At 31.4% G+C, this 23026-nt stretch overlaps 1 protein-coding gene and 1 long non-coding RNA gene across 3 annotated transcripts in view; one reads left to right on the top strand and one right to left on the bottom strand.

Moving 5' to 3' along the window:
• The window catches only part of LOC128894441 (uncharacterized), a 72116-nt gene that overhangs the window by 44322 nt on the left and 4768 nt on the right, over window positions 1-23026 (bottom strand). The window contains exon 2 of the long non-coding RNA XR_008461552.1: window positions 16612-16710. This is a non-coding gene — a long non-coding RNA (uncharacterized LOC128894441). The remainder of the gene's footprint in view (window positions 1-16611; window positions 16711-23026) is intronic.
• Window positions 1-23026, top strand: part of LOC128894425 (protein Wnt-5b-like) — a 93975-nt gene that overhangs the window by 44129 nt on the left and 26820 nt on the right. The window contains exon 2 of one of the 2 annotated variants that reach the window (XM_054156151.1): window positions 16589-16674. The exons of the other annotated variant lie outside the window; for it this stretch is intronic. Coding sequence (XP_054012126.1) covers window positions 16595-16674 — 80 coding nt within the window. The 5' untranslated portion in view covers window positions 16589-16594. The remainder of the gene's footprint in view (window positions 1-16588; window positions 16675-23026) is intronic. 2 annotated transcript variants of the gene reach the window in all.

The following is a 23026-nucleotide window of genomic DNA, read 5'->3' on the forward strand; positions in this document are numbered from 1 at the left end:
TAGTTGGCGGATTCCGTTTCTATAAAAAGATGGTGGTTTTGATTCAATGAACTCATTAATGCTTTTTTCGACTTCTTCGAAAGATTTGAAATGAGAATCAACTAAGCGGTGTTGTAGCGACCGAAAAAGTTGGTAATCTGAGGGGACCATGTCTGGAGAATATGTCGCATGAATGAGAATCATTTTTGTAGCCTCAGCAGCATTTTTCTTCAACATGAATGCAAAAAGAATACAATGTCTAATGTGTTCTTTCTGAAACGTTATGGTGCGAAGTATTGTTTTTCGAGGTCATGTACCAATTAAGTTACAGTTACATAGTGAATTTAGTAGCGTAAAGCTAATAGCTTAAGACATCGATTGGACGGGAAAAAAATTTGAATTTGAAATGTAATTACAGCTGAGTATATGTAAAGGCATCGAACTTATTTGTACACCTAATATAAACGAGTATAAATATTCACCATAATATAAAGACCACAATTTCTTTGAAGGTGATTTTCATTATTAACAATAAGATTATTCAATCTTTATTTCATTCTCGACACCGAAAGTAGCTACGCCATTAATATTACTTATACTTTACTACTAAAAAATTCTAAAGGGATAAGGGCGTCAAAAATGCCCTTGAGCCAAATGGATCAATGAACATATCAATTAATAGAGTGTTAAAAAAGAACCATTTGTTCCAAGTTTCAACCCCTTACCCTTACTGGAAGGGTAGTTACGGGGCAAAATGGAGTTTACAGTTTAAGCTGTATATCTTTTGTTGTACTGTATCAAACAATTTTGAAAGAAATTACAGATAGTCTACTTTATAGGGTACGTGTTTGTGAATTTTTTCAGAATTTTTCACTGCAAAATGGTTTTTTAAAAAATTCGAGAAGTTTAAAAATAATTCTTTTTCATAGAAATAATGAAATGACCACGCTTATGTTTTTACACTGTTAGTGTTTTGTTATGGTTATTAATCTATCATTTTTTTTCAGAATTTTAGATGTGGTGGAACGATGTTGGAAAAATCAAAAACCGATATTTTTTTATATTATTACCTTAATTTTTCATGTGACCATGTTCATATTGTGATACGATATTCATATTCATATTTCTCCTCTGCGCACGAAAAGTAAGAACATATCGATTCAGAATTTTTAATTTCCCGATTTATAGGGAAGTTATTGTATTTTCCCCTAAAATGAAAAATCGATTTCTTAGCAGATCTCCATGTTTAAAGGTCATTGGAGTAATTTTTACCCTATTTTTAACAAATTGTTCGTGTGCGCGCGCGTTTGTATGGATGTGTGTATGTACGTATGTAATCAAATCTTTCGTTAACGTTTTCTAAAAAAACTAATAGCGAGATCAAAATGCTCGATGATGCAGTCGATGTGTATCAATCTAACTTAGAGCTGATTAGATTTTGTTCTAAATCGGTCGAGTAGTTTTTTAGTTTTTTTAAGAAAACTTAACTCAATAACGCAATCTAGATGGGAAAATATAAATTTATGAGCGAATAAGTAAACGGAAATAATATATGTACATATATTACTATTATTACATTTGTATGCATATGCATAACACATGTATATACATATACAGGGTGCTCCAAAAGTATGGAAACAGTCAAATATTTCCAAAATGGAACATTTGTGAGAAAAATAGTTTAGAGAAATGTTTTAGGGTTTCGAAAATTCTATTGAACGATCGTGTCTGTTTGACCTTCAAAGGACCGGCCAGTCACGTCAAGGTCAACATGATTTTTTTAACGGAACACCTCATATTTTATCATGCACTATGAAAGCTGGCTATGAGACCTTTTCAAAACACTAGTTTCAAACATTTTTTTTTATTTTTTTTATTCGCGTAAAGGATCGCACAAAAAATAAACATGAATATATGAATATATATAAATGTATGAATATATATAAATATATGAATTAAGCGAGCAACAATAACCAGCTAGTTTTGTATGTGATTCGCCTCTTCAAAAAATCTGAAAAAAATTATGTATATATATATATATATATATATACATATTATATATTGATAACGATAATAAGCAATTAAAACTGTCACAATATGGACATGGTTACATGAAAAATTAAGATAATGATATAAACAAATGTCGGTTTTTGATTTTTCCAACATCGTTCCACCACTTTGAAAAATCTGAAAAAATTGTAGATTAATAATCATAACAAAACACTAACAGTGTACAAATATAAACGTGGAAATTTTATAATTTCTATTAAAAAAAATTATTTTTAAACTTCTCGAATTTTTTAAAAATCCATTTTGGAGTGAAAAATTCTGAAAAAATTCACAAACATGTACGCCATAAAGTAAAATATGTGTAATATTTCTCAAAATTTTTGATACAGTACAACAAAAGCTATGCAACTTAAACTGTAAATTGCATTTTGCCCTGTAGCTACCCATCCCGTAAGGGTACGGGGGTTAAAACTTGGCATAAATGGTTTTCTTTAACACTCTATTAATTGATATGTTCATTGATCAATTTAGCTCAAGGCCACTTTTGACCCTCTTATCCGGCTATACCCTTTGTTTATTTTTGTGTTATTGAACTTCTCTTGTGCATAATACTGTTTAAAACCAACAGCTGCTTCCACTTTGAACACTAGAAAATGAATGACACCGAATCTACCTATCAGCAAACTATTTGCTATTTTTCAAATTAACAACAAACAATAAATTTCATTGACGAATGGACATACTTGGGCCACTTTTCAAATAAACGATTCAGTTAATAATTGAATTGTTAAATATACGAGCGCGTGAATCGATGCACCTCGGAAGAGAAAATTATTACAAATCAAACAAGAATAAATAGAAAAATTTTAATTTTCGTTAGTAAATGAAATTCGATATGACGCACGATAAGGATCGCTCTCGCCTGCGGCTCTCGTCGCGTGAATCGATGGGTTTCTTGCACTACATAAACATAAACAGTAGGAGGAGGTGGAAAGTGGAAGGGGTGATTTCGTTACTTGAATGCAACGTGAAAGTTGTCACTTGAAAGCGGGAGTTCTCGTACGTACGTATACTGAATCTTGAAATTGAAAATAAGATGTTTTGGTCATTATTGAAGAAGATGAAACGCATTGAAAATACGCTATTGGATTCTCAAATGATTCTTAATATAATATTAGATTGTAACATATAAAGTGTCCGATTTTGGTTTATCGGTACTTTAAATTTTGTTATGACCAAAAATACTAAAGTTTCTAGGGATATTTTACATGTACCTTCAAGAGCAGAGTTTCCTTCGTTAAATTCGATCTTCACTTGTTTTGCATGTGCATCTAACCTAAGAAATTTACTGTTTGATTTCCATTATGAATGCTCGTGATTTTCGCATCCTTTTCTTATACGAGTGCAAAAGTGGTAAAAATGCATCGACAGCTGCTCGAAATATCAACGCTGCATTTGGCAATGATGCAATAAATGAACGTACAGTTCGTCGATGGTATCAGAAATTTGAAGCCGGAGATGAAAGCCTTGAAAATGAACCTCGTGGAAGGCCAGAGATGAGCATTAACAATGACCATTTGAAACTCGCTGTTGAAGAAAATCCTCGAAGAACGGTTAGAGAACTTGCCCAAAAATTTGACGTAAGTGCCATGACAATTTCACGCCACTTGGGTTCAATTGGTAGAAAAAAAGAAGTTGGATAAATGGGTATCGCACGAATTGACCGCTCGGCAGAAGTTTTGTGGTTACGAAATATGCAATTCGTTACTGATTCGGAACCAAAATCATCCGTTTTTGGATCGCATTGTCACATGTGACGAAAAATGGATTCTATACGACAACAGACGACGTTCTGCACAATGGTTAGATGCAGATGAACAGCCACGACATATGCCGAAACCTGCTCTACACCCACAAAAGATAATGTTCACGGTTTGGTGGTCAATGGCCGGTGTAATCCATTATAGTTTCTTAAACCCTGGACAAACCATAACAGCCGAAAAGTATTGCACCGAAATCGATCAAATGCACGAAAAATTGAGAGAAAAATCAGCGGTAATCATCAACCGAAAGGGGCCAATTTTGCTGCATGACAATGCTCGACCGCACGTGGCACAGATGACAATGCACAAGCTGCACGCCTTAAACTATGAAACGTTACCGCGTTCTCCTTACTTTCCGGATTTGTCACCAACAGATTTTCATTTTTTTTTAAACATCTAAGCAACTTCCTCAATGAGAAAACCTTCAGAAATCGGACGAATGTGGAAGCCACCGTCCTAAGGTTCATTAACACTAGAACGTTGGATTTTTATCAAAAAGGTATCAGAAAACTTGTAACCCGTTGGCAAAAATGTATCGAATCTAATAGTTCTTATTTCGATTAAATACATTAATTAGACAAAAAGTTGTGTTCATTTAAAGTTACCCTTAAAAATCGGACATTTCATATGTTACAACCTAATACTTAACATGTCTTATTAACGAAATGATATGAATGAATATAAGGAAGTATGAATATTGGGAATTTCAAAAATTAAGATTTCCCGCTATTTTATTATACATACAGTGCAAAGTCTTAGACCACCATCTAAAGATTGCATTAAACTTCAATAAATCTATGGTAATGAAATAAATATGTTTTGTTATATGCCATTCCGCTCTGTACAGGATGTCTACGTATAAGTCCGGACATACACAGGGTGTCAATCCTACAACAAATTTCCAACAAAAAATTACTCTTAGACATTTTCATTGTGTCGTCTTACTCTCGAGTAGTTTCACTTTTAATATTTTTTCTGTGTTTTCGACTTGACACTCTTTCAACGGCCATAACTTCACTAAATTACAGTGGACTTTAAAATTAAGTATACCATTCGAAAGAGCGTTCAATTTCCCATCTTTCTGATGCCAAACCAAAATTTATTACGTAGATTTAACAAGTGAACAATTAGGTCAAACTTGACATTGTGACAATTTTAAAAAATTTGACTTTTTCTCTATCCGTTTTTCGATTTTAAATACATAGTTGTTTGGCGGTCACTCCTCGGGAAAAACTTCCTCGAAGTCTTAGCTTTTGAATGGTATTGTCAAAAAAGAAACTCTACGGTGGTATTTTAGGGAGAAAATGACGTTTGAATGCAGAAAAGCGGACGTTTTTAGGCGAAAATCGACATTTTTCCAGAAAAATCGACTTGTCACGTTAAAATTAGCTTGACATCGGATTTGATGTATTTTTTGATGACACTCCCGTGTCTCCACGATTAAAAAAAAAACAGATTTTTTACACCTCAAGCCTCTCCCAGCCGCGTGTAGAGCCTGAGTGAGAGGTGAATAATAATTGTTTTTGAACATGTATCCATAGAATTTTCATTTTTAGAGACTATTTAATCAAAATCTACCTCGGTGTACCGATAAATGATATGGGGATTGCAACACGATTGATTTCACAAAGCAAAAAATCGATGTTTTCGGCATAAGAGATCGGGTAAAAGAGTTTAAATTTGAAAAAAAAATAATTTATTGAAAAAAAAAGAAAACTAATGTGTCAAAAAACCTGTTTTTTCCTTAATCGTGGAGACTCAGGAGTGTCATCAAAAAATACATCAAACCCGATGTTAAGCTAATCTTAAAGCGACAAGTCGATTTTTCTGGAAAAATGTCGATTTTCACATAAAAACGTCTGCTTTTCTGCATTCAAACGTCATTTTCTCCCTAAAAAACACCCTAGAGTTTCTTTTGACAATACCATTCAAAAGCTAAGACTTCGAGGAAGTTTTTCCTGAGGAGTGGCCGCCAAACAACTATGTATTTAAAACCGAAAAACGGATAAAGAAAAAGTCAAATTTTTTAAAATTGTCACAATGTCAAGTTTGACCTAATTGTTCACTTGTTAAATCTACGTAATAAATTTTGGTTTGACATCAGAAAGATGGGAAATTGAACGCTCTTTCGAATGGTATACTTAATTTTAAAGTGCACTGTAATTTAGTGAAGTTATGGCCATTGAAAGAGTGTCAAATCGAAAACACAGAAAAAATATTAAAAGTGAAACTATTCGAGAATAAGACGACACAAAGAAAATGTCTAAGAGTAATTTTTTGTTAGAAATTTGTTGTAGGATTGACACCCTGTGTATGTCCTGCGTTGTAAAAAATTATTTGAAAGATTTAGGCCAAGTGCTACTTTTTCATAGAAGCTGAAATTGAGTCTTGTTTTGAAGTAGTTTTATTTTGAATTTAAAAATGTTTTAATGTCTAGTTTTATTCTTGTTTTATGCGAAATATCAAACAATTACAGAAGCTACCCTCTTTCTCTTAAATAAAATTAATACGTCTTATTAATGAAATGAAATGAATAAATACAAATGGAAGAAACGTATTATCTATTCCTTATTAATGAAATGAAATTAGATGAATGAATACAAAATAAAGAACTTACTATGCGATGGACCATGCAATTGATTATTCTAATATTATTATTTACTAAACGGTTTAATTCCTGATCCCATACATAGACAACTGGTTACTCCATTTCATTTCATAACATTAATAAGGAAATGAATGAATACAAAATAAGTAACATACTATACGATGAACCATGCAATTGATTATTTTAATATTATTATTTACTAAACATTTTAATTCCTAATCCCATACATCGACGACTGGTTACTTTATTTCCTAAAAAAGTTCGTTTGTAATCGCGTTTAATCTGCGACATGACTACCTGACTAACATTACAAGACAGGATTTAAAGTTAGAAAATGTATGGCTTCGTAACTTCACTCCACGAGATACATGAACCAGTCACAGCGGGAAAACCTGTAAGCAACAGCCAGTCATCGTGTTCGAGCAAGGTGTAACACAAGAATCGATGTGCTATTATCGGAACTGAACTTTTCGATCTAGCGATTAACTATCATATTTATTCCTTTTAACGAGTGAAACCTTTCGTACAATCTGATCCTTAGGAAGCGAGACAAATAAGTTGTTTGGAAAGTATTAAAAAGCACGTTTCTTTTCCGTTTGCAAAATCATTTTAAGATAGTATCAGCAAATCCAGTGATATATTTTAGAAGAAGACGCTTGAAGTTCGTTTCTCTTGAGAAAAGAATGTTTATGAAAGACAAGAATGTTTTAGAATTATTTCAATATTAAATTAAAGTGTAATTTGAAATAAAAAAATCAAATATATATTCCATGTCATTTCTGTTTTATTAAACAAGAAAAGTAAAGCTTTTTCCAAGTACCTCTTTAAATCGTGAATTGAATAAAATTGTATTTTTAGATTTTAAATTTTAAATTCTTCTGAAACCTGATATATTTTAGAAGTAGCTTGAAGTTCTTTTCTCGCTCAAATCAAAATCATTATTGTACAAATGTGATATACTAGGTTGTCCCATAAGTTCCTGGATACTTGCTACCAGTAAATCATTTTATAATAATATTATAATCAAACAATAAATATTCTTCAAAATAAATGCCATCGGTTCTGATAGTTTTCGTCCATATGGAGATATCATTCTGTCGATTGTTCAATTTCGATTTGGATCAAATGTCATGAAGAATTTTAATGGCAAAAATTCGAGCATCAAGTGTCCGGGAAATTATGGAACAACCTAGTATGTATAATATTTATTAGTTTAATATATTTTATTGTTCTTGTCGTTACAATTAACTTACACTTCAATTTAGTATTGAAATAATTCATAAACATTGATTTCTTGCTAATATTGACATTTGAGATTTCAGAAGAATTTAAAATTTAAAATTTTATATCTAAAAATACAATTTTATTAAGTTCACAATTTAGCGAGGTACTTGAAAGAAACTTTACTTTTCTTGTTTAATAAAACACAAATGACTTTTAGTATCATTATTTAATATATACATGTAATATTATACCTTCATAAACATAAATATAAATCTCTATTTTTACTTCTCTCAAAGTTCATGCAGAATGCGACATAATGAGAACCATTTGTGTTAGTAGCCCATAGACTTTAATAATTTTATGTTAAGGCACTTAGAATATTGTATTTTATCCTTTCCAACTTCGTGAAAGAAGATTTGAAAAATGTACAAAGATATTCGCACCAAATAGTTAAATATCTCGCAATTTTATTTTGTAATGAGTGTTCAATTGTCCTAACGTAGAAAGTATATTGCTATTCTATCGACGCCAGAAATGATTCCTTTAGGATGACTTTACTTTATAATAAGATGAATATGTAAAAATTGTTATTAAATTATAAAACTATTGTAAATATTTCAGAATGAATAATAAACTGTTCGATCATTTAACATAAGAAATAAAATGCTATACCTTAATTTCATTCGTTATTTATTATTCTAATAGAATTTTATAGAACTATGTTAAAGAGAATCAAAATAAAATGGCAAAAATGCCAAAGAAAATGTTTGGAATGATGTTAAACTTAAAATTAAAATTAAATTACAGAATGAAATAGTTGAAAATGAACAATGAACTAATTTAATGAATTGATTTAATGTCAGAAATAAGTTGCTATGGTTTGATTTTATTTGTCATTTATCATTCTACTAGAATTCTGTTCTAGCATTCTGTTCAGCATTTATTTTGAAAAGAAATAAAAATAAAACGGCAAAGATGTGAAAGAAACTGCTTGGGATGACTTTACTTTATAATAAGAAGAATATGTAAAAATTGGTATTAAATTATAAAATTATTGTAAACATTTTAGAACGAACAATCAACTGTTCAATCATTTAACATAAGAAATAAATTTTATAGTTTCCAACTACTTTCTTTGAATTTTTCTTTTAAGTTTAAAAAATCTTAAAAGTATGAGTGATGTTATAGTTATGCGACCGCAGTGTATTTTATTCTTTTCAACTTCATGAAAGAACGTTTGAAAAATGTACAAAGAAATTCGCACCAAATAGTTAAAAATCCCGCAATTTTATTTTGTAACGAGTGTTCAATTGTCCTAACGTATAAAGTATATATCGCTGTCATATCGATGCCAGAAATGATTCCTAGTTTGTTTCGCGCTGATGAACAGCCCCTGGGTTTTCGGAACCCCAAATCCTGCAATTCTACTTATTGATGGAACCGTTGAGGTGAAAGTGAGCTTCATCGGATATAATCAGATGATGGACGAACTCGTTTTCTTCTCTAGCCAACCGTGTGGATCAAAGCGGATCGCAAGGATTATCTTCGAGGGTGGCTCATAGTCTATCGGTTTTAATTTCTTTACTAGTCGAATTTTATCTAAGGAAACGTGTAAATGATACAAAATACTTGCAGCTACGTTCAAGACATACCGATCTGGTGAGAGCGTTTTCAAATCGATGCGCTTGATTCTGCCGGACTTGCTTAAGGGAAATTCCGCAATTGTTATACTGTAATTGTAATTGTTGAATTTTTGCACGAATAAACTTTATGAGGACCCACTCACAGTGCCCTTCTCCATTTTAGTCCAAAAACGGTTTTAAGAGTGGAAACGCCTCTTTGAAATGATACTGATTGTTTATATTTTTGCTAATATCTTTGAAACCGTGAGAGACACTGACAAAATTTTTTAAAAATTCCCCAAAAAATTGGACTTTTGCACAAATAAACTTTATGAGGACCTAATCACAGTGCCCTTCTCCATTTTTGGGCAAACAGCGGTTTTAAGAGTGGAAACGCTTCTTTAAAATCATTCTGATTATTTATATTTTTGCTAATGTCTTTCAAACCGTATGAGACATTGACAAAATTTTAATTACAAAATTCCCCCACCATAAATCTTTTCACCACGCGCTGCATGAAAATTTGCGTTCGCAATTTTGTGGACGTTTTCAAACTGTACAACTTTCGTCTAACCAGTTTTACCAAATTCGAGTTACTATGCAATATAGATATGTATCGTGTACTATGCGAATGTTATCGGACAGAATTCTCGATTAAAATTTCGTGACGCCGTGACTGCGTGTCGTTGGGCACACTTTTTATATATTTTTGTCGGAAAAGTATATAAAAAGCTGCCTATTAGATTATGTTACTAATTAAACTGTACACTAATTATTAATTAAAGAAATATTATTTATTTGAAATGATTTCTCTTTATTATATTAATACAACATGTCAGGCAAAGAGCAGCAAATCAAATCATATAGGAAAAATAAAACAATAATGTTTTTAATAAACAAACTGAAATATACAATTCGATACAATCGATCATACCAAGTATGAAACAATATTTTATATATATAGATATATATAATAAACTTTTTGGATTGAAACTTTTTCTCGTTCTTGATTATACCGGGTGATTCACGAGAAACAGAACAGCTAATTATCTCAGTTCGACTTAAAGATAGAAGAAAATGTTAGAGAAAAAGTTGTACTGTTTAAGGGGGCAAATATGAGGATATAAAAAAAATTTCCGAATTTTGTAATTTTCAAGATTTTTTGAAGGTCATCGGTAATTTTTGAATTACATCCTATACAATGGGTCAAAAAAGTATCGGCACACCCAGTTTTCTTTGAATAACTGTAAACTATCAAGTAATCCATTAATCTATTAACTACGTTTATTAGTGTCTTTTGACACACATAAATAGTATGTTTACTGAGAGTTCTCAGTTAGTTGTTATAAGGAAGTAAAGTAAAGAAAACGAAAAATCCATAGTCAACAAAGTATTGGCACACGTACAGTGTTATTAAGGAAAGTACAATAATAAACAATATGAACAATATTGATCTTACTAAATATTTGGTGTGCATGCCTTTGGTCTTAATTACGGCCTGTAATCGATTAGGTAGGTATCAATTCGACAAGTTTTTGTGTAAGTTCAGATAGAATGTTAGATCACTCTTCTAAAAGCGTCGCTTTTAAGTCATTTTTATTTTTAATTTTCCTTTTGCGAATTTTTAAATCTAAAATATGCCAAAGATTTTCTATCGGGTTAATATCCGGCGATTGAGGTGGTGTAGGGAGTTGTTTCGGTACATTATATAATTACCATTCCCTTGTTTTTCTTGCCGTGTGCTTCGGGTCATTGTCTTGTTGGAAACGAAACGTACCGTTTATGCCCATTTTTATTGCACTTGTTAATAAATTATTTCGCAACACGTCAATATAGACGCCTGCATCCATTGTACCCTCAATAAAAACCAAATTTCCAACTCCATGGTGCGACATGCAGCCCCATACCATGACATGACCATCACCGTGTTTCACTGTAGGTATAATATTCTTTTGATTTAATTCGGTGTTCGGTTTCCTCCATACAAATCTTTTTTCATCAGAGCCGAAAAGGTTAAACTTGCTTTCATCTGAGAAAATAACCGTCTTTCAAAATTCCATTGTTTTACTTATATATATTTTTGCAAACCCGAGTCGTTTCTCCCGATTCTTCTCATTAATGAACGGGTTTTTTTCTCGCTGCTCCACCATAAATTTTCGCAGAATGTAAAACATTTCAGACTCCTTTGGCACTCACTTCTTTTCCCGAATATGTTGCGATGTCAACAGCTGAACTTTTAGCACTTACAAAAGGATTTTTTATTGCTTCTTTAACGATATCTCTTCGTTCTCTAGTTGTAACTACTTTCGAGCGACCTGATCACGATTTGTTCTCGACGCTACCAGATTTCTTAAATTTTGTTACTACACTTCTTACTGCCGAGAAACTGAAATTTAACGAATCGCCGATTTTTCGGTAACTTTCACCACTTTTGTGTAATACAATAATTTTATTTCGCACGCACAATGATAACTCGCACTTCTTCGTAGTCATGATTGTTGTTCAAAGTGTAAACACAGACTGATCGTGTTAACTGACAACGAGAAAGAGATTCATTCAACAGCAGGTTTTGTTTATCTTTATGTTCCTAGAATCGAATTTGTCACGTACCAAAGCGCGTAACACTTGTCCTTATAGCAAAACCATACGTGTGCCAATACTTTTTTGACTATAGATTTTTCGTTTTTTTTTTACTTTACTTCCTTATAACAAATAACTTAGAACTCTCAATGAACATACTATTTATGTGTGTCAAAAGACAGTTATAAACATAGTTAATATTAATAGATTACTTTAAATTATAAAGATATTCAAAGAAAACTGAGTGTGCCAATACTTTTTTGACCCATTGTATGTTCAACATCATAAGATTGTAGCTGACGTCAAGACGAGTACAACGATGTGTTACACTATGACCTTCAAATGACCTTGACCTGAACCTTGAACCTCTCTTCCTTTGAATAACGCATCGTTCAACTGATATCGATAAACTGATACATTCGGAATTCTTCAATGACAATAACCGACTCGGTAGTAAATACCTGTAGCTTATTGATAAACATGTTTATGTATGCTTAGAAATTACCTTCCATTAATAGTATACACGTGCTGAAATGGTTTAAGAAATTACTTTTTCGTTGATCAGACGGAAATTTCTCATTTCTCAGTTCAAGGTCATTTGAAGGTCATAGCGTAACACATCGTTGTATTCGTCTTGACGTCAGCTACAATCTTGTGATGTTGAAAATATAGGATGTAATCCAAAAATTACCGATGACCTTCAAAAAATCTTGAAAATTACAAAATTCGGAAATTTTTTTTATATCCTCATATTTGCCCCCTTAAACAGTACAACTTTTTCCTCTAACATTTTCTTCTATCTTTAAGTCGAACTGAGATAGTTAGCTGTTCTGTTTCTCGTGAATCACCCGGTATAAGCAAGAACGAGAAACGTATAGAAAGATTTTCTCTAAAGTGAAAATCCAAATTTTGAAACATGAAATAATGATATTTTAAAGAAATCGCAAGGGGTTAGCTTTGTTCAAAATTTCCAATTGTCTATAAAAATTATTTCTCGCTTCTTCGGTGAAAATGAAGTAAATTTCGTGTAATATATCGGAGCAACTTTTGTTATTTTTAAGAAAAAAGTTCCTAAAGAAAAGAGACAACAAAAATAGTTTAAAAGAGCGATCCTTTGAAAACACATTTTAAATAAGAGTTGTACATCCCTATGAGGTATGACATTGCTGTCAAATATATTTTTTCGAGGATCAGTCTTCTCAGGTTAAGTTTTCTTTAAAATGAATCAAATTACATTTAGAAAAATACAAAAGTTTAAAAATAAGATGAACTGTCTTATATTTGCATTTATAATTAGATGCGCATGTAGATCACTTTATAAGACATTTACAAAATTGAATAACGAATTTTTAGACATATTTAAGCGCTTAACATAAGTTAAGCACATAAGTTAGCACAGTTATAACATAATTTAAAATTGAAATAGCAAAACAACAGGCATTTTGGGTTTCAGTAGTAATCAGTAGTCATAGTGCGACGCATTTCATATAATGGAATACATGTTTCACGAATTGAGCGATATCTTCAGTTCACTCAGAGAAACAGTGAAAGCGAGTGAATACAGTCGAAGAGGTGAGGGGAGCATCATTCCAATCAGAAAGGTGATTGAGCAGATAATTATTGGAATCTTGGAAATGAAAAGTTTACGAGAATATAGATTTCTGGATTCATATTCACTTACTTTTAAACATATTGCTGGAATTTTTATAACGCGATATAATAAATATTCTAAGTGTGTTATCATAAAATTATTAAAGGCTATGAGCTAGTAATACAAATGATTCTCATTTCGCATTCTGTATGTACTTTGAGAGAAGTAAAAATATATATTTATGTTTATGTTTATGAAGATATAAAATTACATGTATATACTATATAAAGAGTATTTCAAAATGAACTTTGGGATTTTATTTCTTAGCAACAGAATATATTCGATATTGTAGTGACGATAAATATTTAAACGACATCATCATTAATTTGAAATCAAAAAATCAAATATATATTCCATGTCATTTGTGTTTTATTAAACAAGTAGAGTGAAGCTTCTTTCAAGTACCTCTTTAAATCTTGAATTTAATAAAATTGTATTTTTAGATTTTATTTTTAAAATTCTTTACACCCCTCAAATGCTAATATTAGCAAGAATTCAATGTTTATGAATTATTTCAATATTAAATTGAAATGCAAATTAATTGTAACGACAAAAACAATAATATGTATTAAACCAATAAATATTATACATACTTTGTATAGTGTGTTTAATTATAATGTTTAATTATAACTTAATCATTACATTATAATTTAATATTGTTTAATATTGAACTTTTTAGGATGAAAAAAAATAATTAATTCTATTGAACTTTTTATCCTATTTTATGCAAGTTTTTAGTTTTATTTGACAAGAGAATGACTCATGTAATGATGGGAGGAGTTGCTTTCCATTTTCATACATGTTTCATCTATGCGAACTAAGAAAATTCATAGAAAAAAAATTTTAAACAACTTTTTTAACAAGTTGAAGTGATTTTTTTCACCCAAAGAACTCGTTCTTTTTTTTTCAAACTTGCAGTAATTTCACATGTCACCATTATTGCGGGTTTTGTTAGTTCACATAGAAGAAAAATGTATGAAAACGAAAATTTCTTTTGGTTTTTTTTTGTGTCAAACCAAAATGACAACCTGCACCTTTCCCGCCGATAGGAGGTTTTAATTGTGGGGTGCCCTACAAATGTGCGTCACGGTCGCCTCAATTTGAATATTTCTTGTTGAAACAATTTGTACAAACTACTCAAAAATGTATGAAAATAGGATAAAAAGTTCGATAGAAATCATTATTTTTTCCATTCTAAAAAAATTCACGAAAAACCGCTTGTTTTAGATCTTCTAATTCCGGATACCCCCTTCAGTTGCAAGAATCTAAAACCCTATTATGAATGTTAGGGTCACCCTCTATATCGTCAATACAATCGAAGGACAAGAAAATCCGCAAAAGCATAAACACAAGATTGTCGAGGGCGTTACTCATCGATGCGCACACTTCCCATATCACGACAGCGTAACAGTGTAAAATGAAAAGTTATAGAGTTTGCAACTCGTGACTTAGGTTCATAGTTTCTATTAACCAGTCTCGGAACTCCGAGACGAGAGAGCAAGAACCGAAGAGACTCGACGAGTCGCTTCAGGAGCAAGCAAGGTGTAATGTCGAATCGATGTACCATAATCGTCTGGACTTAGGTGTCTTTCGTTCCGAGCCAAGTCCTCGGCGTGCTTACTGCCCACAGAACTGGTATACACGTACCTCACGTATGCTCGTGTACTGGTTATATTCTATATACCGGGTGAGCCATTTTAATATTGCCGTCTTGATCTCTCCTGTGAAATGTTCTCATCACCAAAAATAGATTTCACAGTTTCTCAACACTTGTCAACGAAACAAGAGAGACGATAATGGTCTGACCAACCGCATTCCCGATGTAAAGCTTTTTCCAAAAGGAGCCTCACGGCATTGTTTTTTAATAGGACACAGATGGTAACGGTATGCGATATATCCGATTTGTTTACTTCGTATCAATGTATATTTATGTTTTACACGTTTACATGTACGTATTTAGAATTAAAATAGGCTGACACGCGTATTTTGTTATTAAAAAACGAAATTCTGGAACTTCTTTTGGAAAATTTTATTTTTACATTTTTCAACTTTATTTTTTTTTTTTTTTTTTATCTATAAATGATACAATTATTCGTATTGTGTCAGCAAAGACGTAAAGAAAAATTGAAACAGAAAGATTTTATTCGAGTAAATTTAACTAAACTCTGCGAAATAAACAGTCCAAAAGTTAATTAGTAAAATTATTCCATTTTCATTCTTACAGACTAAAATGATCCTTATTTGAATGATTTTTTAAATCTATATTACGCACCCCTAAAATACCTTGCAAATGCATACTAAACAAAATTTCTACATAATTTGAAACTAATTGAAAATTTGAATTTTAATATTAACACATGCCTCAAACCTTCGAAAATTATAAGTGGAAAATACATGCAATTTTTTCAACCGCTTACTTCCTTTTTTATATATATTATAGTTATAACTCCAGTGAAAATGGATGAAATGATTCGAAATTTGACAAAGTTATTACTTATAATAACGACAATAAGAAACCCTACGAAATTTCAAATTTTTATCTTAATTATTTCCTTATATATCATCGCAGTAAATATGCAACTATTTTCATAAACAAAAATTCCTTTCCAGGTAATCAAAACTTGGTTTATCAAAAATTCTTCAATTGTTATTCATAAAAAAATGTGTAAAATCATTTTTAATTAAACAATTTACAGTAATGAGTAATGAATTCTTATTTAATCCCTATCTACAAATATTAAAATTAAGTAATTTGTTCTGTATTTATTTATTCTGAAACTCAAGAAAAATTGTATAATAATACTAGCAGTTGCAAACCAAAAATTATTAATTACGTTCAAACAGCAGTTTTGACCCACCCCAGAATCTATAAATATAAACAATTACTTTTAAATATAAATGATTGCGTAAAGTGATATAATAATTATTATCGTAATTGTTTATTATCGTCATTTATCTCGTATATTCTGCAGATAATACAAAAGTATAGGCAAGTGATGCTGATTTTGAGATTGGCTGAGATTTAGTCTTAAATTTTATCTCATGATGCGAAATCCAATTAACCAATACTTACGATGGAATTACTTTTCAGATAAAAATGGCGATTTACAGTACCTTGCTCGTCATCTTACAATTACTACTCATCGACGCAGCATCGACGGTACCGGGAACATGGATGTGAGTACTCGTTTCTCTTCTTAGAATCTTTAGTTCCTGAAACGAAAATGATCAGTGTTCAATTTCTCGATACGACTAGACATCAACTAAATTACTGTGAAGCCTCTGCAACTGTCACAATTTCTACTCTGGCACCCGACTTTTCAAAAATTAATTTCTTTTTTATAGAAAATGATAGTATTTCGTTTGTACTTGATTGTACCACCAATAGTTTCGTTAGGACCTTCAATTAATAATTAAAAATAATTCAAAAGATGGTCAGCACCCGACATTAAGATTTTTGAAATCTGTTTTTTCCCTATTCTTTAGAATCGTTTGTACCCGTTTCTACCGCTTTTCGTTTCGTTCGTACCTCAATAGTTTAAATTTTACAAGCAATTGTTTATACGCGTAAGAGAGAAGTTTGTCAATTTTCAATATTTGTAAAATCTGTTTGTTCCCCATTCTTTAGAATCGTTTGTACCCGTTTCTACCGCTTTTCGTTTCGTTTGTACCTCAATAAAAAGAAATAATAAAAAATATAAATGTAAGATTTTAACATGAAATTAAAATTTTTATTCCTCTTATGCTGTTGCTTGAAATAATACTATTTAAACTTTGTAGAGCATTATTGAAATTAAATACAATTCAAATCATAAAATAAATATAAACAAAGTCATAGCAGGAGAAGAAAAGTAAATTTTATATTCGAATTTAAAATTTATATTCTTTCCTCATACATGTTCTTCCTCAAATAATATCATTAAAAATTTGGAAACGTGCTTTCCAAAACATACAATTGAAATCGTAACGTAAAATTAAGCGAAATCATAACGGGAGAGGAAATTTAAATTATATAATAAGAAAAAAAATCTAAATTTTACATTAAAGTCCTAACATTTACAATAGCAGAACAAACATAAATTTTGCATTGAAACTCAAAAATCCACAGCAGCAGAAAGACTATATAAAATCCTAATGGTTATAATAGAAGAAATACAATATACCAATTACATTCTGAAAGATCCTAAAATTATATTTTTTCGACTATAATGATATTAATTCAAATAGTACTGTTTAACTTTTGTAAATTTGTTTGAAATTAAACATACATATAACAATTACAAATCCGAAGAAGTCTCAAATTCACGAGTGAAAAGATACAAATAAATTAGGGGGCCGATTCAGGATGTTGAACATGAAGCAATTTTTAACGACCTTTTGAAAAATAATGTACGATGCAGATCTTTATGAAATTTACAGAATCTTTTACTGGATATTTGGTGATAACAAATTACATTTTTTTACGACCGGTTCAAGACACTGGACATGAAACATTTTTTAAAGAATTTTTTTAAAATAATTTATTACGCAGATCTTTATCAAATTTACAGGGTCTTTTAATGGGTATTTAGCGATAACAAATAACTTTTTATTACGACCGATTCAAGACACTGGACATGAAACACTTTTTAAAGAATTTTTTAAAAATAATTTATTACGCAGATCTTTATCAAAATTACAAGGTCTTTTACTGGGTATTTGGCGATAACAAATAATTTTTTTCAATGCAAAATTGTACTTGGAAAGTTATGTATACGGGCATGTACGTAGATCTCTCGCTGACGAAGTTACGAATTTTCGATTTTAAAACCTTCAATTTTGGAGAAAAGTACAAAATTGAAACAATAGTAGAAGTTGAAAGAAAAAATATAGTTTTATGAAACAATTCTTTAATTTAATTGTTTTTATCAAAGTTTCAGGTGCATCGATAATATAATTATACAATAAATCAGACAAATTTTAATTTTTTAACAAATTGGAAGCTCTATAATCCTTGCAAATTCGTACCTAACGAAAGCAAGGAGTCTACGAAGAAGTCCATACATATACTTCTTTGTAGACTCCTCACTTTCGTTAGATACGAATTTGCAAGGATTATAGAGCTTTCAATTTGTTAAAAAATTAAAATTTGTCTGATTTATTGTATAATTATATTATTGATGCACCTGAAACTTTGATAAAAACATTAAATTAAACAATTGTTTCATACAAATAGTGATGATATTGTTGTTAAAACCATATTTTTTCTTTCAACACCTACTATTGTTTCAATTTTGTACTTTTCTCCTCATTATTGATGTATCGGCAATATTATTATAGAATGAATAACAAATTCTTTGGTTTTTGAACAAATTGAAGTGTGTTTTGTATCGAAACAAATTATTTGTTATCACCATTCAATCAAAGACCACGTAAGTTTCGTAAACATTCACTTAATACGTTATTTACAAAAAAATTCATTTAAAAATGCCTCATGTTCAGCGTCTAGTCTTGGTCTTTATTTTTTTGCACGTGGCAAGCCTTTCTACCCAAAAAAATTAAATCGAGATTATAGAAACCTGTAGAAATCCTGTAGAAAGTAACGGGCAATAGTCCGTGGACTGCTGGCCGCTTTCTTTTCACGTGGGTCGAGAAAAATACAACGACGCCACCCTTTAATCTGGCCATTTCGATATCGTTCGCGATTCACGTTAAAATAATACCTCGAGCGTGGATGCGGCGTGAATCAATTCATTTCTGAACGCGTACACGGCCACGCTGTGTCTGGAATCTAATCTGAATACCAGCTCTTAGTCGTGACTTAAGGGGTTGTTACGTTGATATCGGTGAGCAGATTAGCGAGAATAATGCGAGACTATATTTGAGTTGAATCATTTTATCGTTCGCGGACCTTTGTATGAAACGTGTTATATCATTATTATGTGATATCTATGTGGTAATTAATTCGTTTCTCTTATATCGTAAATTACGTAGGAGCTTGATAAAATTGACGACACTTCCGGTTGAGTTTGATACCGTATACAGCGAATGCAGAAAGTAAACACTAACGTTCAAAGGCCTTTAGACATTTGCTGTTTTTAACGAAATTCTAGCATTTGACGGAGATTTTAAATTCTAATCCACTTTTGTTAGATGATGCAATTGTAGATGCAAGTTTTTAGTTTTATTTGACAAGAGAATGACTCATGTAATGATGGGAGGAGTTGCTTTCCATTTTCATACATGTTTCATCTATGCGAACTAAGAAAATTCATAGAAAGAAAATTTTAAACAACTTTTTTAACAAGTTAAAGTGATTTTTTTCACCCAAAGAACTCGTTCTTTTTTTTCAAACTTGCAGTAATTTCACATGTCACCATTATTGCGGGTTTTGTTAGTTCACATAGAAGAAAAATGTATGAAAACGAAAATTTCCTTTGGTTTTTTTTTGTGTCAAACCAAAATGACAACCTGCACTTTTCCCGCCGATAGGAGGTTTTAATTGTGGGGTGCCCTACAAATGTGCGTCACGGTCGCCTCAATTTGAATATTTCTTGTTGAAACAATTTGTACAAACTACTCAAATATGTATGAAAATAGGATAAAAAGTTCGATAGAATTAATTATTTTTTTCCATCCTAAAAAAATTCACGAATACTCGCTTTTTTTAGACCTTCTAATTCAGCATACCCCTAAAATGCAAAATAATCTTTCAAAATTTTGTTGAGAATTCTTTGAAAAGAAGACAGTGTGCATTTGACCACATATGTAGGCACGACGATTCTAAAGTAATTAGATTATGATACAGATAAAATTAAAACGACGACATAAAATCCCTCGGGGTCTCAGCTTAAGCCCAAGTAAGACGGATTAACTATTATGGAGATCCACGGAGTCCCGCCCATGTGATTAAGCATTTTCTTGATCACAAATGCTTAGGGAAGGGATTATAAAAAAAAGAAAGTTATAATGACCCGGAGGGTTACCGACTACAATTTACGGATAAGGTTGTATACAGGGTGTCCCAAAAAGGTTGTAACATCTGGAAAGAGGTGGTTCGGGAGGTGATTTGAAACCACTTTTACCTTAGCGAAAATGTTGCCCGAGGCTTCGTTAAGGAGATATTAAAGGAAAACACTGACCAATCAGAGTGCGCGTATACCGTTGGAGCGGCCCTGGTAGCGAAGGCTATGCGCTAGGCGGCCGCGCTTGTACGCGAACAAGTGACTCGACGTGCATCGAAAGACATTGACACAGCCGCCTAGCGCCACATTTTCGCTAAGGACAAAGTTGTTTCAAATCACCTCCCGAACCACCTCTTTCCAGATGTTACAACATTTTTGGGACACCCTGTATATCCAGTGGGTGTAGAATGTATTCATACACCGATCAATTTCCTAAAAAAACTTTTGTGTGAAATTGTAGTTTCTTGACTTCCTTTTTTATAATCAATGATATTTTACATATTCTCAGAAGTCTCTAAAATAGATTTAGTTCAATCAACATTTACTAGTCAATATAATTTGTGAAATTAACAAAAAAAATGTGATAAGTGGGTAAAAGAACAGAAGCAGTAAGTATTTGTACAATTCTTATAACGAACCATTTACAGTAGAGTTTCTAACGTAAACACATTAGTTTATTGCTTCGTACGAATTAGAAAACATCAAATTTCCAGTAAAGTATTGTGCTTTTAAAAAATGGCTCTAATAGAGAAATGGAAAAAGATCCCACTTCGAATAACTAATAATTTACTTAGTTTAATGCTTAGAAAAGTTACAATAATTATAAAATCAAAAGATAATCCCACGAAGGAAGTATTATATACTCATAAATTAATGTAAATTTCTTTTTTTTTAATGAAGTTTTAAAAATTAAACAGTTGCGCGAATTCTTATTGCTTCAATATTTCTATCGATTAATTGTTTTTTTCTTGTTAATTTCGCAATTTACATAAATAGCTATTTTTTTTTTGTACTCTATCTATTCTAGAGATTTCCGAGAATATGTAGAATGTCATTGTTTATAAAAATTAAGTTAATAAATTACAATTTTGCATAGTTTTTTTGAAAATTTATCGGTGTACGAATACTTCTACATCCACTGTATGTATAATAACGAGCAGTCTATGTCTTTTTTTTCTACCAAAGGCAACAAATGCTACTTATTTTCCATTATTACAATTAAACAAATTTATTTCACGTATTGTGAAAAAGCATATAAAATAAGAACTCAAATGACATTTTTATACAATGTTCCTAAAAGACAGAGATGGACAAAGTTTGTATCTAGAACTATTTCAAAATTTCAGATAACGAATAAAAGATAAACACAACTGTTCATTGTTCGTTAAATAAAAATTAGAATTCGAATTATAGAATTAATAGACATCGAATTGTTAAATTATTTAACATAAGAAATAAATTGCTATACCTTGATTTTATTCGTTATTTATTATTCCAATAGAATTTTGTGGAGCTATATTAAAGAGAACCAAAATAAAATGGCAAAAATGCCATAGAAAATGCTTGGAATGATGGTAACATTAAAATTAAATTATAGAATAAAATAGTTCAAAATGAACAATGAACTGATTTAATGAATTGATTTAATGTCAGAATTAAGTTGCTCTGGTTTGGTTTTATTTGTCATTTATCATTCTAATAGAATTCTGTTCATGTATTTTAAAGAGAAATGGAAATAAAACGGCAAAGACGTGAAAGAAACTGCTCGGGATGACTTTAGCCTATAATAAGAATACGTAGCGTTACTTTCAAAGCGTTTTTGACTCCCGACGAAATTCCACCCGGATTTCCCAAAAATCCAGTTAGGAGATCAACCATGAAGGCCTGCTTGCTACGGTGAAAATTCCACGGTAAGAAAAACTGTAGCGTTCCCGAGACTATTCAGTGATTTGTCATGGACGTGTAAGGGTGGTATGCAAGGGCGAGAAGGGCAATTCAGAAATTAGACACACCGTTGCCAAGGGTACGTTGGAAATGAGACAGGACTGTTTCGAAAACTATTCGATCGGGTTCCCACGATGGACAAAGAGCTATAAATTATGGGCAGTTGTGCGAGCAATTTTTGACGGTTTTCGATGGGGGTAGCGAACCGTTCCTTTCTCTTCAGGATATATTAATTTATCGATTACGTCGCGGTAACGCCGCTTGCGATCACCGATTCGTTCCTCTAAGATTGTGTGAAATGATCAAGTGATTCGGAAGTGGGTACTAGCTCTAGTACGCTGCATTAGGCTGTATTATACTGTGTTACGCTGTGTTAGGAAGTGTTATTCTGTATCATTCTGTATTATGATGTATTATTCGGCATTATTCTGTATTTTGATTTATTTTGATTTATTATGATTTATTATGATTTATTATGATTTATTATACTGTATTATTATACTGTATTACGCTGGGTTAGGAAGTGTTATTCTGTATCATTCTGTATTATTCGGCATTATTCTGTACTATGATTTATAATGATTTCTTATTTTGTATTATTCTGTGTTACATTGTATTGCTCTGTGTTAGAGCGTATTATT

The sequence above is a fragment of the Hylaeus anthracinus genome, unplaced genomic scaffold (assembly GCF_026225885.1).
Source record: "Hylaeus anthracinus isolate JK02 unplaced genomic scaffold, UHH_iyHylAnth1.0_haploid 3, whole genome shotgun sequence".
NCBI lineage: Eukaryota > Metazoa > Arthropoda > Insecta > Hymenoptera > Colletidae > Hylaeus > Hylaeus anthracinus.